The sequence below is a fragment of the Calidris pugnax genome, unplaced genomic scaffold, assembly GCF_001431845.1.
Source record: "Calidris pugnax isolate Ruff unplaced genomic scaffold, ASM143184v1 scaffold133, whole genome shotgun sequence".
In the NCBI taxonomy this organism is placed as follows: domain Eukaryota; kingdom Metazoa; phylum Chordata; class Aves; order Charadriiformes; family Scolopacidae; genus Calidris; species Calidris pugnax.
The window spans coordinates 1,450,282-1,471,439 of NW_015090977.1; the positions used below are offsets into that span (position 1 = coordinate 1,450,282).

Sequence of the window (21,158 nt, forward strand, 5' to 3'; positions counted from 1 at the left end):
TCCGTGCCTTTAGTACTGTGAATGTTGACTCTAATCTTGTAATAAAGCTGCATCACATATGGAAGTACCAAGTGTCTGACATACACACAAGAATTTACTTGGCTGGCTGTCTGTAAGATCAGAGATGGCTAAGGAGTCTTATTTCTGTAATTCCAGTCTCCCTCCTTAACCTGTATCTGCTGATTATTCTAAAGAAGCAGTTCATCGAAGCCTAGTTAGATTTCATTAACGCTGAATCTTTATGCCAAAACTTTTTTTTTTTTTTTTGTCCCCCAGGTGCTGAAAATAGTTCTGATACAGAAAGTGCTCCGTCTCCAACTCCAGCAGAACCTGCTAAACCAAGTGAAGAAACTCCATCCGAAAGTGCTGCTTCGAAGGTAACCACTGAGGCAACAGCAGAACAAGAATCGACTATCAAACCTGCACCCAGCACATCTCCCTCCTTAACAGCCCAAAGTGTCTCAGCAGCTGAAAGTCAAAACCCTGAGCCACAGGTTAAGGAAGAAATAAATAATGAGGCAGAAGAGCCCATGGAAGTTGACAGTAGAAGCCATCCAGTTGAAGCTAAGCCTGTGATTACTCTTCCAGTGCATACCAAAGTAGAACCTGTAGAGACTGAAATGAGGCTACCAGAGAATATTCAAGTGAAAATAGAGAGCGATACCAAAGACAGAGATATGGAGAAACCCAAGGAAAAGTCAGAACCCGAGGAAATGGACTATAGTCTGTCACAACAAGTTAATACAGCAAGACAAGAATCCCATTCAGACAACGATTCGAGTGCCACCTGTAGTGCTGATGAGGAGGTTGATGGAGAACCTGACAGGCAGGGGTGAGTTTAATTGTTTCATGTTCAAACATCGTTATCTTTAAGAAGTTGTTTAAACAGTGGTTTTGCTTAATAGTGATCCAAAAACTGTCATCAGTAGCAACTTTGTTGTTAAGAATTTCTACTTAGGGAAAGAATTTCTAAGGACTCTTTGCTAGAAGTACAATAAGGAGAAATGTTGACTTAAAATTTTGATGTAAAGCAAAAGGAAGGGTCTTTTAAGGCAGGGGTAAGGCAAAATTCCATGGTGGTAGACTGACTAGATAGGTATCAGACTAGCACAACTGCCTGGCAAGCAAGAGAATAAGGGAAATCAAGCTATTTGGTATCTGTTCAGAGAATGGGAATTGTGTTAAATTAATGGGTAAGTGTCCTGAGAAATGGTTGACCTCTTTCTCCAGAGTGTACAGTGTCTTCACACAAATTCTAGTTCCTGGGAGCTTGGCCTTAAACACTGAATAAACCATATGTCTGTTTAAAGTCCTATATACTCAATGCTGCACGTCTTTGGAACAATTGTAATTTTGGGGGGGGATGGATAACACCACTGATGATTCATATTTGAAGTCTTTTTTAGTGTTCTGCAGGTGTAATTCCTGCATAACCGTAGCATAGTACCAGAGCCAATGTCCTCTCCCTCTCAGTGGTCTTAATATACACACAGTACCAAGGATAGATGTTAAATGTCAAAAGTATCCGATATCGTTGTTCTGTGTGTGCTCTTTGGAGGAGTGCAGTTGATGGTGTTTCTTGCCTCTTCAGACATCATCTTTCCACTTCACAAATACATTAGCCCTCCATGTGAAAGTAGTCTGTGGTATACGCTACTGCTTATTTATTTCCTGTGGACTAAATATTATCTAATGTTTCCTATTTTTTTTCAAAACATTCTTTTAAAGAAGATTGCAGTCTTGCAGTACACAGTGTGATTTTGATCTTTCAGCTATTTATCCAGTGAGTTAAATGTGTTAGTTTTTTGAAGTTGGAAGGCATACTTTTGCCTGTAAATTTTTTTAAGATGTTTAATTGTCATCATTTTGGTGATATTTTTCCCTTCTTTCTGCCTCTTTTTCCAGTATCTTCAGCAGAGAGTCAAAGCCTTCACTGTTAAATCCCACTGGGTCAATACTGGTATCATCCACAATAAAGCAAGGGCAGATGGACCTACAACAACTTCACCACCGAGCTGCTGTCATACCACCTATGGTAGGGAGTGTTTTAAGTGATGTTTGAAGGACTATCTGCTGCACCACTAAAGCAGGAAAAAATTGTGAAACAAACGAAGAAATGTATTATTTGCTTTGTTATTATAACACTTTTGAGGGGTTAAGTACAAACAAATATGCAAGTAACAGCTTAAAAACAGGTGTGGACCATTTGAAACATTCATACGTAGACTACAGCCACTGCGGTGGAGGCATTGAGCAAAATTCTGTAGTAATTACCTGTATTAAGATGCCTGATGTTGATACCTTCTCCTGGCAGGTTTCTTGCAGTCCCTGTACTGTTCCTGTTGGGACACCGGTGAGTGGTTACGCGCTCTACCAACGGCACATCAAAGCGATGCACGAGTCAGCGCTGCTGGAGGAGCAACGCCAGAGGCAAGAGCAGCTGGATATGGAGTATCGAAGCGCTGTAAGCCCTTGTGGCACTTCCAAGAGCCCTAACGTTGAGTGGGAAGGTAGGCGTTTTCACCTCTGTCATGGAAATAACCCTGAATTTTATGTCCAGCTGGCAAATTAGAAACAGTTTAGCAGAAGACTTGGGGTGGGGAGGTTGTGCCAGAAAAGCATATCCTATGGGAGGCCCAGTTCTGTACTAAGTGTGTAACTTTTGCCTCAACTTTCTGTACTAGGAAAGGAGTAGGTCCATCAACTGTACTTTGTAACAGGGAAATTGAGTGAGACTGATGTGCTGAATGTTAACAGTTGCATAATTTTGCATTTTTAGGTTTTATATTCTTGCATGTTGTTTCTGTTGTCTCCACAGTATTAGCAACATAAAGTGTCACGTTCTTGGAAACTTGAGTACTCTGTGTTTAATATGCACAATAATTTTAAATTATGTTATGAAAACGCTTCACCTTAATTACTTTTACCTAAGTAAAATGAAAGAAACAAGTGGGGTTTTAGCCTGTTCAAATAGTGAGAAGGGAGCTTGTAGATTTGTGGAGGGAAGGGTACGTCTGTGGGTTTTTGGAAGTTGCTTCTTTAGGTGGAAAGTCTGAGGTTGCTTAGAAGTACCATTTAACTGAAATACTACCTGAATAACTCTTGGCATTGGCAGTACAGTGTTAAGAAGTGTGGGAAAGTTGTGAGGTGAAGTCTCTGCCAGCAAAAATCAAGGTGGTTACTGAGGGAAGGATAACATGGTTAATGTAAATGGGTTCTACAAGCCTGGACGTCTTAGTCTAAAGACTAGAAGAGGCTGAAATATCATCAGATCGTTACAGCAGCTGCTTCCTAAGACACACTGTGCAGAGGAAGCTTGTCCACCCGCTGCTGAGAGTAGCAGAGTGTCCACAGAGTCTTTAAAAACCTTGCATTGTATCTGCCAAAACGCTGCTGTGTCGTGGGGCATCTTGTCAAACTAAAGGGCCTGTTGCTGAATTGGCTTATGACAACTACACAATACTTTACCATGAAATAAAATGGTAAATATCCTTTTGAAAGCTATTATGGGATGACCAGTCCCATCTTTCTTTGGCTATGAAGGTTAAACATGTAACTTCACAGCTGCAGTAGGCTTGTTCTGGCTTGTAATTTCAAATACTTAAATTGTGCATTGCCAAAGGAAAGGAATTTTTAAAGTTCTGGTACTGAATTTTAATTTCCTAAAATCAGTAAAAATATATTTTCCCTTTAAGCACCATTATTGAGCAATATTAGTGTTTGAAATTGGATTTGTAATTGCTCTGGGCAAGCAAACAAGGAACATGGGATTGGCATGTAAGTCTGGCTGAACTTGCATGTAAACCTGGCTGATGTACAGGATTTGGAAAGGAATCTTCTTAAATGAAGTCTTTTTCAATAGTAGAGCTTTCACTTAAAGGGCTTAAAGGATCCAGATACTGTTTTTCACATATAGAAAGTATGAGAGAGTTTTCAAATCTTTAGATATAGAAGTGTAAGACATATTAAGTGTAAGACATATTAAAGTAAGCTGTACCTTAATATTACTTTTTAATTGAGACATTTGTACCATCTGACATCTGACATTGGAGTATGCCCTTTGTTAAAACTGTGTTGTAAAGTGGACCTTTTGATTTTCATTTCTAACCCAGGGTTCTTTTCTTTCTGGTAACTTTAACCTTCACAGGAAAACCGGTGGCCTATATGCCTTACGCTGAGGTCAAGCGAGCGATGGAACAGGAGGCACAAGTGCAGAACACGGCGACCAGGTCAGCATCACCCTACAGGCTGTCTCCCAGAGAGGTCAATAAAGCCTCCCCCCAGCCCGACATGAACGCAGCTCGCTATAGTGTCCCACCAGGTAAGTATTTTGGTGCACGTTATAGCAATATGTAGTTTGCCTTTGGAAGTCACTTCTGTGACTTGACGTAGTATCAAATTATTCTCTAAACACTTGGTAAATTAACAAATTCACAAAATTAACAAAGAAGAAAACAGATTGTTTTCTGTGTCTGCATGTAAGTAAGTGCTTGGTATTTTTCTAGCTCCAGTGAGGTTGTATTTTTGTTCTTAATGGCTGCATCAGCTGCACAACATGTATTTTATTAAGCAAACAGGATGATCTGAAAAGTATTAGAACAGCGTAGGGATGAAGTCATTGAGTTTTTCAGCTTAATACAAATACCATCATATTCATGGGTGGCCTTTCTTATGAAGGGAAGAGTTGAGGAAAAGAGAAAGTTGCTATCTTTGCATTAATTTCTGTCTGTAATTGCTTAATATTATAGTCTGAATATTTTAGAAAACTGTGAAATAATAGACAAATCTTAATTCTGAAACTTGGATTATTGCTTTTTCCTCCAGAGTACAATGTCATGCTAAGGAAAGACAAAATCAGGGAAACTTAGATTATACTTGACTCAGTTGCATTCCATTTAAAGAATAAGAACTTTCTTTAAAAACAGGAAAACAACCAAAAAAACTTGAATGTACCCAGGGCTGTTATTTTTAAAAGCTTAGTTTTCAGAGTCTGCAGTTCTACAGTGCAGCTTTTACTATTTCTTTTTGAACTTTGGTGCAAGGTTAGATATTCTCCATTCAGTTTCTGTGCATAACATATACCTGGACATAGTGAATTTCAGAGTTGTAAATACAGCTAGATAGCTTTCGGGTACTGTGAGGCAGTTCTCACCAGAAATGGTCAGATAAACTGTGCTATTTCTGTTCTTCTTGTCTCTAACAATTCAAAGAGCTGAAACAGACTAACGTACAATTTTTTCCCCAAGTTCTCCAGCCAGCACCTCACCAAGTAATAACCAATATACCCGAAGGAGTCCGCCTTCCAACAACCAGACCCACCAGACCACCACCACCACTCATTCCATCCTCCAAAACAAGTGTGCCATCAGAAAAACCTTCCTTCATCATGGGAGGCTCAATCTCACAAGTAAGAGAGTTATTATTTGCAAATCTGTGCTTACATCAATTTTTCTCCCTTTCACCAACCTTCAACATCTTGTACTCAAACGTTAACAGCATTGACACTTTTAAGACCTATACACACCATCTCTAAAACTCCAGGAATTGCGTGTAGCTTAGAAAATAGAACACATTGCAATAATTTATATCTAGGAGCATGGTTGAGTATGTCCAGCTTAGGTGAACTGCATCTCCAAACTGTGGTGTTCTGCACTTTGGTACTTTACACAGTTATACTGTAGCATTTGGAGATAGGATCATAGTAGTATTAGAATTCTTCTTTAAACATAGATGTGAATCTTCATTCCAGAAACAAGAATTAACATATAATATATTTGTTGTTTTAGGGAACACCTGGCACTTACTTAACATCCCATAGTCAAGCTTCCTACACCCAAGAAACGGCAAAGCCATCAGTGGGTTCTATCTCTCTTGGGCTGCCAAGGCAGCAGGAGTCAGCCAAATCTGGTAAGAAAAGAAAAGCTGAGGTGTGGTTTATATGGGCTATTTAATGACTTATAATTAAAGAAAAAAACCTAACAAACGTTTTCTTTTTCTTCTTCTGTATAGCTTCCCTGCCCTATATCAAACAAGAAGAATTCTCTCCCAGAAGTCAGAATTCCCAGCCTGAGGGACTCCTGGTCAGGGCACAACATGAAAGCGTGGTTCGAGGTAAAGAAAGTCATACAGATTAAGAGAGTTTGTCAGAGCCTGAGAAAGCTGACAGAATTAACTTCCAGAGCTCAAACTGCTGAATTGTAATTTTTGAATATTGTATGATTATCTGCCCCCTATTTTCTGAGGCATGTGTGTTTGTAGCTACCTCCTCCTGTCCACATGGCTCACTTAAAAACATTTGTTTCAAGGCACGTCAGTGTCAAAATTCAGTTCTTCACTAGAGCACACACAGAGCAGTACGTGTGAAATAGCCCAATACATCAAAAATAAGAACAACGAAATACCATGGATTAATGCTATAAAAGACTTTTAGTCTGTAAAAGACTATGTTAAAAGAAGAAATAATCTAACTGCCTCAAATGCTGCTAAACTGAATTTTTCCCTGTACTTTAGGGTAAACTAACCATTCTCACTGGAGTTTTTAATTATTTCAAATAGAGTAGCTACTTCTTTTTATTCTGTTATTTATCATGGTGTCTTATTATTTCAAACCAGGTACCACAACGATACAGGAGGGAAGTATAACACGAGGAACACCAACCAATAAAGTTTCTGTTGAGACCATTCCTTCTTTGAGAGGCTCCATAACTCAGGTATTTTTCCCCTTACTGAGAAGGCTGTAGCAAACCAGCATATTTAAACCATCACTTTGAATGTGTTTGCATGTCTGAAAAAGTAAATTAATACCACATAGTAGGAACTGCCTTGAAAAAAGAAATTTTAATACAATCAGATGGTCAAACTCCACTATTGCTGAAGTCAGCATTACCATGATTTTATCTTCATATATGAGTCTAAAGTTTTTTAAATAAAACCACTAGAGCCTTTGGTGAAAATAGCATCACATCTGATTTTCAGATATTAAAATCAACTGTAAGCAGTCTTGTGCAGATGCTATTTAAATCCAAAAAGTTAAATTAAGCCCTTTTGTCTCATCATTTTTGAAATGCACTGTTTTGGTTGGTTTGGGATCTCTAGTTATGGAGATCAATAGTAACAAATCTCCACTGAGAAGGGGAGGTTTCGTTACTTTGGATAGAAATAAAGCCTAATGGCACCATTAAGTTTGTAGTGTATGTTGTCTTCCCCCTAAATGTTACTATAGGGTACATGTTATACGTCATGAAATACTTCTTATTGTACTCCCTATTCTTCTTTCCATATTTTTTAACAAGGAGGCAAACTGCTTACTAATAATCTTACAAATATTTAGGTTAAATGTCTAATATTAGAGGCGGAAGTTTAAGCTACACAGTTTAATACAGTAATCGGTTTTCCAGATCTAAAAAATGTTGTGGGTTTTGGGATTGGTGTTTTTTTTGTTGGGTTTTTTTTTCCCCCCTTCCACTACATGTTATACGTCATGAAATACTTCTTATTGTACTCCCTATTCTTCTTTCCATATTTTTTAACAAGGAGGCAAACTGCTTACTAATAATCTTACAAATATTTAGGTTAAATGTCTAATATTAGAGGCGGAAGTTTAAGCTACACAGTTTAATACAGTAATCGGTTTTCCAGATCTAAAAAATGTTGTGGGTTTTGGGATTGGTGTTTTTTTTGTTGGGTTTTTTTTTCCCCCCTCCACTGCTCCCTATTCTCTTAAATAAATCCCCATGTTCTGAATTACATTTGATTGCTTTAAACGCAGGGTACCCCAGCTCTGTCCCAGTCTGGTATAGCGGCTGATGCGTTGCTGAAGGGGACTATCACCCGGCTGGCTACAGAAGACAGCAGCCCAGAGAAGTGCAGAGAGGAAGCTTCAGCCAAAGGCCATGTTATCTATGAAGGCAAAAGTGGGCATATTTTATCTTACGATAGTGAGTATTTGTATATTCTACCTGATCAAAGTCAAGGCTGCAGCAGGTTGTGTGTTTATAATCTGTAGCTGCTCCCAAGTGGACAGGCGTAAACCCCAGTCACTGGGGTGTCATCTGGGGGAGCATTGACCTACACATGGGTTTGAGGGCATGAGAATTAAAATAATCCAGAAATTGTGCCTGTGTTCTGAAGAGTCTCCTGTACTATGTATTTAAAGTGTAGTTTAACTATTTAATTTCTGTGCCATTTATTTCCAATTTGGCATAGAATATTTTTATTTTGAAAGGTTGAACATTAAAATGATCTGTATTAAAATCAAAAGAAATGCATAAGTTAACTTTGAGCTTCAATTGAAATACTGATAAATAACTGTTTGAACAAATGTATTTTTAATAAACCATAAAATATCTGTTTAAGGCTGAGATTTAATGTTATGATATTATGTTGAAGTTGTGTTGTTGAAGTATTAATGACCTCTGGTCTCGTTAAACGTAATGCCCATGTGTCTTTTTTTTTTAATGTCCATTTTCCTAACCGTGCTCTTGTAAATTTTTCCAGCTATTAAAAATGTTCGTGAAGGAACAAGGAGTCCAAGAACTGCTCATGAAATTGGTTTGAAGAGAAGCTATGACACAATGGAAGGAAATATAAAGCAAGGAATGTCAATGCGGGAGTCTCCAGTGTCAGCACCACTGGAAGGTAAAAATAGCTGCTTTCAAGGTGTTTTGTGTTTTAGCCAAACCTTTTGCATTAAGCTAAGAGTATTTAGAGTTATTTTAATGAGCAGACTAAAAGTGAAATTAGATTTAAGTCTTGTATTACTAACCAAATCCATATAGTAACCACTACAATTAAAACATGCTGGAAACACAACTGGAGTAGGTGCCTCTTTTCTTTATTGTTTTGCTGGTGCCTTCCCATAACTGCAGGTAGTTCTGCTGGCCTCTCAGGAGACCTGACACACAGAACTGACTCTTCACAGTCCCAGAGGGTTGTTGCAGGGCTCAAACAGCCCTGAGTCCTACAGTGGGGACTCCATGGAGATACCCATTCACTTAAATACTGGTGTGGACCGTGGCACAGTAACATGCTGCTGTGACCTTTTGCATTCCTGCAATAAACCTCCAAAATTAGGCCAAGCAGAGGACTCGCACAGCTGCCATATCCTGCCTCAGGGCATCCCTGCCATTATTTTGATTTAATAAACTGTAATCAAACTAAGCCCACAAAGGTCAAGTCAGGCCATTTTAGAACTTTTCTGATTGTTTTTAAAAAACTCAAACAAAATAAAATGTTTCGTGCCTAAACTATGGGGTCTTACTCCATAAGTTTATGGCCTCAAGTTGCACCAGGGGAGGTTCAGATTGGATATTAGGAAAAATTTTTACACTGAAAGGGTTATTAAGCATTGGAACGGGCTGCCCAGGGAAGTGGTTGAGGCACCATCCCTGGAGGTATTTAAAAGACAGATTAACATAGTGGTTTGTGACATGGTTTAGTGATGATGGTTTTTATCAGAGTTAAGTTGATGGTTGGACTAGATGATCTTAAATGTCCCTTCCAACCTAGACAATTCTATGATTCTAAGTGCATTTTGTCCCAGCTTTGGGTAGCCCTTAAAGGCTATTTTCTATATATTTCCATCAGGTGGAACAATATGAATAAGAGGTTTCTAGACTCTATATAGAAATTCAGCATTGTCTTTCAATTTCTGATACATTTGGCTCGTTGCTGGGCTCTTTGGGCATATGAGAAGCTGCTCCAATGCTTTTTGTGCTCTTATCTCATCACTGACACATTTTCTGTCCTTAAACTATGGAAAATAATGAGTTCTTTGGGGTTTGATTTAGATTACTACTGTAGGAACAGTAAATTCAACTCTTCCCAGATGATTCAGTTTGAACTTCAATTAATTTGGAGATATGTTTTGGGATAGTTTTTTCTTTTTATTCCACTTCCCATTGTGAACACCTTTCTTTACTAGGTAAGGAAGGTGAAGTGTAAGAGAAGTAGTGACTGCTTTTGGGACAAAAGTTAAGCTTAATTATAAAAAATACCTTGTGTTTTTTAAATATGTTAAAACTTGCAACAACATAATAGCATGAATACGTGAACTGAGAGGTATTTTTTTAGGGCAGGATGGTGTTTATAACATGTTGATACAATGCCTGGCACAGTGAGGCCAGGCCCTCTGGGCACTAGTATGATACAGATACTATCTGTAATGTAAGGAGGGGGAGAGCTTCTGTTCTTTTGGGCTGTTTTTTTTGAACACTTGTTTAATTCTCTAAATTATGTTCATTTTAATTTTAGGTTTAATATGCCGTGCACTGCCTAGGGGAAGCCCACATGCTGAACTAAAAGAGAGAACAGTGTTGTCTGGCTCTATAATGCAAGGTAAAGTAGTGCAAGTTTTGAAGGCAAGCACTAATTAGATCCTCAAAAATCTGGATTTCTGAACCTCAAAACTGTTATTAACAACGGTAGCTGTGTTAAAGGTGGAACTTACTTTATTAAACATTTTTTCAGAGCATAAATCAGCAGCTTTCTGATATGCTGTATACAAAGCTAGTGTGTAAACATAGAATTTTATTTCTTTTTGGAATACAGCCTTTAATAAATATGAATACTTGATAATTAGCATTTTTTTAATGAACGGTAACAATTCCCCAGACCTCTGAAGATGTTACGTTATTTCCTTTATTTCACTGAAATAACTTGGGATTATTTGGCTTTCAATAATAGATGAAATATTTGTTCAGTATTATCTTTGTGGCAAGTTTTTAGTCTCAGAATATATTATTGTTGACTGTAGCAAACCAAAGTTCCTGTATTACGCCATGTAGTTGGTTACTCTGTTTATGAAAAAAGAGACTTGGTAATTATTAATACCAATAATGTGATTCTTTCTTTCTATAAAAGGCACACCAAGAGCAACAGCTGAAAGTTTTGAAGAAGGCTTGAAATACCCTAAACAGATTAAGAGAGAGTCACCTCCCATCAGGACGTTTGAAGGAGCCATTACGAAGGGGAAACCGTATGATGGAGTCACTACTATAAAAGAAATGGGTCGTTCCATCCATGAAATCCCAAGACAGGACCTATTAAGCCAGGAGAGTCGCAAGACTCCTGAAATGGTGCAGACGACCAGGCCAATCATAGAAGGCTCCATATCTCAGGTAAATTAAAAAGCAGTACTGGATTTATGCAGTTGCTTTACAGACTCAGTAGTGAATCATTTCAGGTTGGGAATGATGGGAATGAAACGTTGGCAGGATAACCTAACCTGAGCTTTTTTTCCTTTTCAGGGCACACCCATAAAATATGAAAGCAACTCTGGCCAGTCTGCCATCAAACATAATGTAAAATCTTTAATCACTGGACCAAGCAAGTTACCCCGTGGAATGCCCCAGCTGGAAATGGTGCCAGAAAACGTGAAGGTGGTGGAGCGAGGAAAATATGAAGATGTGAAGACCGGGGATGCAGTACGTTCCCGTCACACATCAGTAGTCAGCTCTGGTCCCTCTGTTCTCAGGTCAACTCTTCATGAAACTCCCAAATCACAGCTGAGCCCTGGGATTTATGATGATACCAATGCTCGGAGGACACCTGTGAATTATCAGAGTCCAATGTCCCGGAGTTCACCTATGATGAATAGAGTTAGTGAGGGTATGTTATTCTTATCCAGAGTAAGACAAGAAGTTTTAATAATTTAATTTTAAGCTTACGTTTAAACTGGTTTTTGTAATCCGTTATATTATTTTTTTTTAATTCTTCTCTCAGTTTGGAGGGTGGCTAGAAGGAATTTTAGAAGGCTGTAAGCTGTTACTTGACATAAGAAAATGAAAATCTGCTGTATTGTAACGTGGAGGTGGGAAGGCAATTCCATCTCAATTTGCATTTGATTATGGATCACATTGAAAGTGTTTTGAGGGCAGAAGCTATTCCTAAATTACAGAGGTATCTAGATGAGGAAGGTAATATGGTGAAGTGCAAGCAATCTTAGTTTTAGGATTTATATTTTTCACCAGAAAGAGTTTGTGATACTAAACATTCTCTGTGGCTTACTGTATCAGTTTGCAGAATCCTTTAGAACGTTACTTGGGAGCTGGTGTATACTTACAGCTGAATTTTCTATTGGAAAATATGCATTTCATTAATTTGGGTTTTTCATTGGTTTTAGCTGGAATATCTTCTGGGAAGTCAGCAAATCACGAAAGAAAAAACACACTTACTCCAACACAGAGGGAGAGTGTGCCAGCAAAATCTCCAGTCCCAGGGGTCGATCCCGTAGTGACTCACAGTCCTTTTGACCCTCATCACAGAGGAGCAACTCCTGAAGTCTATAGGAGTCACCTCCCTCCTCATTTAGATCCTGCTATGCCATTTCACAGGGCTCTGGATCCTGGTAAGTATGTCTGTGTTCTGTTTTTTAGTTTTAGAAATATTGTATGTTTTGATGCACAGAAAAGATACCTTTAAAAAGCAATTATAGATGGCCATTTATAAGAGGATATATACACACTCTGTTGCTGTTTGATTTCAGTTTAGAGGGGGGTTTAATGTCTAGCTATGAAACTTATTAAAATATTATTGTATAATACTGTAAGTCTCTTTTAGAAGCTGCCAGATTTGCTTCTGTTTTGTTAAAAAATTCAGACAGTATTTTAAAATAATATTTGTGAAATATACTATAGGCTTTCAGGAAAGCTATTTAAAGAAGGATGTGGAAGATGCTATAGAATAAAAGTGTAATCAGGACCCCTCTGTTAAGGACTGATTCATTCTTACTGAGGGATTATCAGTTTATCCCTGGTGATATTAAATACAGTAGACTTCCTTTTAACCTATCCATCAGTCCTCTTCTGTGAGGTGTTTTAACCTTCTTTACATTTGGAAAACTTCAGGATTTATATTTTTAATCAAGTCTCTTCTCTAATGCATATCTCCAATCTGGATTAGTTAGCTTTTTCTGTCTGTATCCAGTGCATAAATTCAATAAAATATCAGCATTAAAATGATGATTTAATTCACTTGTTACTGGCTAGAGAGAATTGATAGCACTTTATTGAAGCTATATAAACATCTGAAACATTCATTATTTCAATATGACCCATGCTGCTTCCTTAATCTTCCTTTTTCTGGTTTTTTTTCCCCTCCACCCTCAGCTGCTGCTGCTTACCTGTTCCAAAGGCAGCTCTCGCCCACCCCGGGTTACCCAAGTCAGTATCAGCTTTACGCGATGGAGAATACCCGACAGACAATCCTGAATGACTACATTACCTCACAGCAGATGCAAGTCAATTTACGTCCTGATGTAACGAGAGGATTATCTCCCAGAGAGCAAACGTTAGCTCTCCCGTATGCGGGAGCAAGAGGTACGTCTGTGTGTTTTCTGATGTTCTTTAAAGTGTGTTTTGGATGTGCAGTGTGGTTTGTTTGTTTCATTGCTATTTATAAATATTTGTGTTTATGGAGGGATACATGCATACAAGTGCATATGTTTAGGTGTGTTTGCAAATGAGTTGTTATACATCCAACTTGCTTCTTTGGATATAAAGGAAAACCATGTGTAATCAGTATCGTTAAAGGGAAGGCTCTAAGGCTTATTAATGTTCAAGAAACAATTAGTGGGAGTGCTAGAAATACAAATTCTGACTTAGTATGTTTCTAAATTGCTGATTTCCAGATCTAAAAGAGTATAACCAGCTGGAATATAGTTCTGCACTTGCCTTATTCTTATATTTGTTTCTGCTAAACATGTTCACTGCTGGCTGTTGTCAATGAAGAGAATATATAATGAGTCGACCATTGGTCTGTCCGTGAATGGCCATTCTTACATGTGTCATCTCTGAACAGGAATTATTGACCTGAACAACATGCCTCCCACTATCTTAGTGCCTCATCCCGGAGGAACAAGCACACCACCCATGGAGAGAATCACTTATATCCCTGGTACCCAGCTCACGTTCCCTCCCAGGCCTTACAATCCTGCTTCTCTGTCACCAGGTGAGAGCTCTTACAATTTGGTGATGTCTCTAGTTGTCTGACATGCTGAGTTAATTCACCATCTTTATTTAGCTTTCATTAATGTCACCTTTTGATATTTTCTCAGGTGATGCTTTTTGTATGCACTTCTCACTTGGATAGTAAAGGTTTTCTTAATGATATCCTTCGTTAATTACATTAGCAGCTGAAGGAGCACTGACACATTCAGAATTTGCCTCATTCTGTCAGGTCTTTATTTATAGTCGTTTGATTATGATTTTGCCAACCTCTTATTACATGTCTTGAAGTCTGGAATTTGGGTCTATAAGCTGTCTAGTTTCTAACTATAGAAACCACTTTAGTAAAAAGCTATTGAGCCTTCTACTGTCACTGTATGTTAAGCTTTTGTCTTCCTAGATAAGTGGATAGTCTTGAGTGGAATGAAAATGTATTTGAGAAATTTTGCTGCAAGTGGATGGCAGAATATATTGGCAAGTGTTTATGTCAAATTATGCTTAACTTGAGTATCTCTTTTTGCTGCTTCATTTTATCTTGTGGATCTTCCAGGACACCCTACACATCTGGCAGCTTCTGCAGCTGCAAATGCTGAAAGGGAGCGGGAAAGGGAGAGGGAGAAGGAACGGGAAAGGGAGAGGGAACGGGAGCGAGAGCGGGAACGAGAACGAGAACGAGAGAGGGAAAGAATAGCTTCAGTCCCTACTGAGCTTTATCTTCGACCAGGTGAGTGCACATGGCTACATTTGGATCAATTGTCTTGTAGACTGCAGCTGCTCATTTTCTATAGCCACTGTTGGTAACGTGCAGCTTATTAACAGCATATTACACAGTTTGGTTATTACCTGGCAGTTCTGGTCGTAATTGGAACTTCAGCAAGTACCAGGCTTCTTGATCTTTCTCTCATTGCAATGTAGTACCCAGGGAACAGTGTGAATTCCAATTATCACTAGCACAACTTGCATGTCATTTACATAATTGTAAACAGAATACTGCCAATTAAACCCTTAATACATACAGTCACATCTAAAGCAGCGGAGACAACTGAGAGAGGATGTGGAGGAGATGGCATTGATACATAGTTCTGCCTTGTTGTAAGAGTTATCTGTATATGTGTTTTATTTGTTCCCCTCTGCTCTGTGTTCTGCAGGTACAGAGCAGCCTGGCAGACCTGGCAGTCATGGATACGTTCGGTCCCCGTCTCCTTCAGTTCGAAGCCAGGAAAACATCCTGCAGCAAAGGCCTAGTATTTTTCAAGGAACCAATGGGACAAGTGTCATCACACCTTTGGACCCTGCTGCTCAGCTACGTATCATGTACGTTTCCTACGTTACTGTTGCAGAGATACCTGTTCTAATATTTGAGCTTATTAAAAGTTGCATTTAGTCTGAGGAAAATACTACAAGCTGAAGATAAATTCAAAAGGAATTGGATAGTGTTTATCAGGAATTCATTTTCACCCAGTCCAGTTTGGATAGAAATTAGTGTCACAAAAGCTTTACTTTGTTGTACACATGGTATAGCTGTAGTTCTTTTTTCTTGTGATATAATTCGGAATATTCCATGTTTGCCAACAGGCAGCTCACCCCTGGAGCTCCCTCTATTACTCAAGGGTTGCCAGCTTCCCGTTACAATACTGCTGCTGATGCCCTTGCAGCACTGGTGGATGCTGCAGCCTCTGCTCCTCAGATGGAAGTTGCCAAAGCAAAAGAGAACAAGCACGAAGGAACCAGGATAGAAGAGAATCTGGGACGCCGGTCAGCTGTGGTTACTGAACAGCAGCAGATGGAACAGAAGACACTGGAGGTAGAAAAGAGGCCTGTCCAGTGCCCCTATACATCTGCAAATTTTTCTGGTGGCAAGTCCCAGGGACAGTCTTCATCAGTAGTCTATTCAGAGGCTGGTAAAGAGAAAGGACCTCCTCCGAAATCCAGGTACGAGGAAGAGCTGAGAACTCGAGGAAAGACTACAATTACTGCTGCTAACTTCATAGATGTGATCATCACTCGACAGATTGCTTCAGACAAGGATGCACGAGATAGGGGCTCTCAAAGTTCAGATTCTTCCAGTAGTTGTACGTATCTTAGTAACTATCTACTTCTTTGCTGTCTGTCTTCGCCTTCTAGGGAGATAATAAGCTGTGAAATTATTCTGGTGTTTAATGATAAAAAATTCAGCTCTGCACAGTAGAGACGCCTCATAAGCAAATACAGTTTTTGTGTATAGTGACTAAAGATTCTTGCAAAATCAAAATTGTTTGCTTTGGGTTCTATGCTACAACGTGAAATGCGGGATATTAAAACTTGCATTATTAGAAGTTAGGAAACCTAAAATTCCTTTGTCTGCATTGGAATACTGCTTTATGGAAATCTTTGTTCCACCATGGTTGTCATGAGAAAAAGACAGTGATTTGCCTTTCATTTCACTGGTGTCATTTTAGTGGAAGCAGTACTGTTGCTATATATAGGCAACAAAAAAAATCTTCTGTGATATTTACACCTTATTCCACAACCTTTGCTTGATACTCAGTATCCTCCCACCGGTATGAAGCTCCTGGAGATGCCATTGAGGTGATCAGTCCTGCAAATTCACCTGTACCTACTCAAGAAAAACTACAGCCCTATCAACAAGAGACACCTAAACCAAGCCAGGCAGAGAGTAAGTTTATCTTCCTTATGTTTACCAGCTCCCTGAACTCATAATCAAGTTAAAATTTCTCAGGAGTTTAAGGAACTGCTTACAACACTTGTAACTTTTCAGAAACTTCTGTTGGAAGTATGTTGTTGTAGTGATCTGTAGGAAAATCTAAAGCAAATGTATGACTGAGACTTGGCTTTAAACAGAGCTCCTTTATGTTAGTGTAGCTGATTTAATAAGAAATATATTTTCAATATATTCTTTAAAATTATCAGTGTTGATGCTTACATTTTTTTACCTATTAGTAAAGCTCAAACTATTACAGTACGGTTTTCAGGTTAGAAAAGAACTGAAATTCACCTGCATTGTGGAATGAAGCTTTATTTATCTATTTTAAATTGTAGGGCCTGTATGTGAAGGGGGAAAAGGTGGTTATCACAGGGGATACCTAAAATCTAATGCAGAAACACCACATCTTTTAAATTTGTAAGCGCAGAACTTTCAAACCTTGAAGCTTCAGTGATGCCATTTTAACAGAGTGGCCTTTTCTTCTTCAACTAGACGACCCGAACAGGCAATATGAGGGGCCGATTCACCGCTACAGGACACAACAGGAACCCCCTTCACCCCAACAGCCTCCGCCTCCCTCTTCCCAAGCAGAAGGGATGGCACATGTGCCCAGGACCCATCGACTTATCACCCTTGCTGATCACATCTGTGTAGGTTTATTTGCATTCATCTTTCCAGATGTGAAAAGTCGTATTTTGATGATGAAAACACATGTTTTGGAACATGGCAATTCTGTTATTATTAGCTTTACTTGTGGATATTATACAATAATGCGTCTGAACTTAAAATAATCTCTTTTTTCATTGTTGTTGCAATCGGTCTCATATTTAAGTACTTCATGAATATGTATGCTCTGGCCAATGTCTGACCAAGATCTCTTTTCTAATTTTTTTTTTTGGCCACAATCAGCAAATTATTACACAAGACTTTGCTAGAAACCAAGCAGCTTCTCAGGCCTCTTTGCCACCTCCCACCACTACATTCCAGAATTCCACCCCTGCTCCAGCGCCTGTTTCTACCCGGGCAAAGACATCGAATCGCTACAGCCCCGAGTCACAGTCACAGTCTGTCCACCATCAGCGGCCCAGTGCTAGAGTGTCACCTGAAAATCTCTCTGACAAGTCCAGGGGAAGGTAATGCACATATTTAGTTTAACTGCAAATTTAATTGATGCCCAAATGTGATATTTATAAAAAAAATAGCGCAGTAATCTTGTTGTAGATGCAGAAGTAGGGGTGTCTTTTGGTCTTTTTTTAGGCAATGTCTTGTACTGTTTTTGACAATCGCTTGGCTCCGTAATGTAGCATATAACTTTTATCCCTTCACTTCTTATGCTTAATTTCCAGTCTTTAGAGGGATGAAGATGTTTAATTACACAGAACCTATCAGAGTCATTATGGACAATTCAAAGTCATCTTTTTGACATCGCCAAGCGTAGTAAAGCGTGTAATGTATATAACTAGACACCAGTAGTTCTGTAGCAACTGTAATTACACGTGCTAACTGCTGCATTACATGCATTAAGAGTAACTTCTCTCTCTCTGAATTATGGATGTAGACCTGGAAAATCTCCAGAGCGGAGTCATGTCTCTTCAGAGCCCTATGAGCCAATCTCACCACCTCAGGTCCCGGTTGTACATGAGAAACAGGAAAGTGTTCTTTTGCTTTCCCAAAGAACTGAGCCTACTGAACAGAGGTGTGTATAAATTGGAATTTTAACAACATTCTTCTGGATCTTTGTGCTGCAAACTATCTTTATTAAAGAGCAGTTTAAGTCATCCTCCTCTGGTACCTCAGGCAAATTGTTAATTGTTGATCCTTTTGCACTAGCATTCAAAACTTGCTGCTTGGGATGTGCTTTGGGAAGCCTGAGTGACACCTCATCTGTATGTGGTTCTGTCTTAAGTTTCTTGGTGCAAGCAGCATAAACTTCAGCCAGCGTGTGGGTTGCAGGGGAGAAATGGGCATCCCTGAGATGATTTTAGGAGCATCATCTCTGTACCACTCTCTAGCACAGACAATGACAAGGTCTCTTTTTCTGTGAGCCATAGAATCTTACACCCTGTTACCTGGATAAAGCAGATGTTCTTGGAGACTCACTAGATTTGTCTAGTCCCCAAAAAATAGGCTGAGGAAAGAGTTCTAAAGCTGGTATGAATGTTGCTGGTTTCTGCCTGACTGCTTTTGGAAAGATTTGCGTGTACAGCTTGAAAAATGTTCTCTCTCTTTGACATGTTGGTCTTGGCAGGACTGACTCTCGCTCGCCAGGTAGTATAAGCTACCTGCCTTCGTTTTTCACCAAACTTGAGAACACTTCACCAATGGTAAAATCCAAGAAGCAGGAGATATTTCGAAAGCTGAACTCGTCTGGTGGAGGTGACTCTGACATGGGTATGCAGGACTTGCCTTCTCATTGAATTTTGCCAGCTTAAGCTTTATGTGACTGCCATCCACAGATGTCCTAACCTAAACATGTTTCAAATAACATGTGAATGAATATAAATCTATGAATATAAAACACATATATAATACTTTATGACCAAAGAACTGAAAGATGGTTAGATTTTTTTTAAATTATTTTTAATGCTGATGTATGTAGGACTGTCACATTTAAGCTTTTTAACGTTTAATTTGAGAGATGGAAAAGGTTTCTGTAAACTACAGAAAAACCACATAATTAATGAGTTGTTGAAACCTGACATTCTACTTAACTTTGTGTCTGTAGTTTGCTTCATATCAACATTAACTATTATAAATTTTCCTTTTTGGAAGGATATTTGGCAAACTGTATGTTTTCTGTTTTCTTGGCCTTTATGATTATGGCTGTTAAAAAAGAAATATTTTCATTTAGTTTCAGTAATGGATACTGGCGTGGTGGAATACGATACTAGACATATTTTCGGTTTACTCCTAGAAACCTTAACAGAACTTGTATCAAAATTATCAGTAGTAAGAGTTTAAGCTGTTAAATTCAATACCAAATAGAAAGTGTTTATTTGAAAATGAATGGTCTTGCATTGAGCAGCAAATTGATCTCACTCAGAGAAACAAGGCTGTGTCAGTCAGGGTTGAAGTATTCTTTTTTATTTAATCTCCATTGCGCACACGGTAGATTTTGCTCTGAAAATGTGTGTGTGTGCTTGCCATACAAACACATTTCCCATTGCTGCCAGTAATCTTTTCATTTATATATTGAATTCAGTGTTACAGTTGAAAAATCTTTATTCTCAAATTGGACATAATATAGATAGTACGTGCATGGGGACTGTTTAGCCACTTCAAAGTTATTGTCATTAATTTTTTTAATATATACAAATACTCAGCCTTTTAAGGTTTATATGTTAAAATACCTAGTTAGCAAATCAAATGCAGCTTTGCATTTCAAAGTACATAGATTGTGAAACTTCCAAAAGTCAGTCTGCTTCCTGAAGTAACATCTCTAAAAGAAAGCTATGTATGAGACACTTTTACTCTGTGTAGATCATTTTCCTGAGAAGACGTAGATGCACGTTCATCTTAGAAGACTGAGAAAGAAAAAGCAGAACATTGAAAATAGTTCAAAGTAATTATACCTTGTGCATTAGGAGTAGTGGTGATGACTTGTAGCAATCATCAGTACTAGAAAACTCAATTAAATGTTGTGCTTTAATTGCAGCAACTGCTCAGCCAGGGACTGAAATATTCAATTTGCCAGCAGTCACTACCTCAGGTAAGGTTTTCCGTAAAACAAACAACGTATGTTTCAGAAACAGTAAACTAATGCAATATCTTCAATTTATATGCTTTGGGGAGTCCAGTAAATGAGGATGATGATAAAAATTTCAACAGTAACATCCTACATGAAAATGTGTTTCCAGTATCTTTGGAAAAAGCAAAATGACCAAAGGAAGTTTCAAAAAATATTTTAAATGGGAACTTAGGCAATAATGTTTTATTTGTGTGCTCTGCAAATCCTACACAGAGGCAGGAGTAATGAAATTGGTTAGCATCTCACTTAAATTAACTTAAATACAGTATAGTTCAACAAAACGTGAGCTTATTTGTTCATCAAATGTAATTTACTTTATAAGCCATTGTATTTAAAATACTGATAATTTTTTCTATGATAAATTAATAACCCCCCTAACTTTTTATGAGGTGGGGAAATTAGATATAACCCACAATTTTACTGTGTTAAAGAGGTGAGTGAGGTGGAGAATTGAACTGAAATGTGGGACATAAGATCTGCCAAGTCTGAATGTTGAGTTGTGCTACAGATTGGCTTTACATGGTGATTTTGGCCAGTTGCTGACCCTTCTGGTCACTGCTTCTGTCTTTTATATGGAGGAAGTACTGATCTTCATTAATTTAGATGGAAGACAAGCTTTTGGAATAAATATTTGCCATGTATCACACTTCATAAGGCAAAGCAGAAGTAGTATTTTTTTGGTCTCTTCTCTTACAGCTGAATAATAGCAGCAGATTTTACTTAATAAGCTATCACAATCAGCATGCTCAGCTGCCTTTGCTAT

At 38.5% G+C, this 21,158-nt stretch overlaps 1 protein-coding gene across 2 annotated transcripts in view; it reads left to right on the forward strand.

The window, feature by feature from the left end:
• NCOR1 (nuclear receptor corepressor 1) overlaps positions 1–21,158 on the forward strand; it is a 66,457-nt gene that overhangs the window by 43,600 nt on the left and 1,699 nt on the right. For both annotated transcript variants that reach the window (XM_014953134.1, XM_014953135.1), the window contains exons 20-44: positions 277–832; positions 1,906–2,035; positions 2,315–2,510; positions 4,148–4,321; positions 5,247–5,407; positions 5,787–5,907; positions 6,010–6,111; positions 6,613–6,710; positions 7,769–7,937; positions 8,497–8,637; positions 10,252–10,335; positions 10,861–11,117; positions 11,247–11,607; positions 12,122–12,346; positions 13,107–13,316; positions 13,798–13,947; positions 14,494–14,667; positions 15,092–15,257; positions 15,519–16,015; positions 16,471–16,599; positions 17,140–17,297; positions 17,557–17,780; positions 18,206–18,343; positions 18,896–19,038; positions 20,303–20,356. In XM_014953134.1, the coding sequence (XP_014808620.1) occupies positions 277–832; positions 1,906–2,035; positions 2,315–2,510; positions 4,148–4,321; positions 5,247–5,407; positions 5,787–5,907; positions 6,010–6,111; positions 6,613–6,710; positions 7,769–7,937; positions 8,497–8,637; positions 10,252–10,335; positions 10,861–11,117; positions 11,247–11,607; positions 12,122–12,346; positions 13,107–13,316; positions 13,798–13,947; positions 14,494–14,667; positions 15,092–15,257; positions 15,519–16,015; positions 16,471–16,599; positions 17,140–17,297; positions 17,557–17,780; positions 18,206–18,343; positions 18,896–19,038; positions 20,303–20,356 (4,818 nt within the window). The remainder of the gene's footprint in view (positions 1–276; positions 833–1,905; positions 2,036–2,314; positions 2,511–4,147; positions 4,322–5,246; positions 5,408–5,786; positions 5,908–6,009; positions 6,112–6,612; positions 6,711–7,768; positions 7,938–8,496; positions 8,638–10,251; positions 10,336–10,860; positions 11,118–11,246; positions 11,608–12,121; positions 12,347–13,106; positions 13,317–13,797; positions 13,948–14,493; positions 14,668–15,091; positions 15,258–15,518; positions 16,016–16,470; positions 16,600–17,139; positions 17,298–17,556; positions 17,781–18,205; positions 18,344–18,895; positions 19,039–20,302; positions 20,357–21,158) is intronic.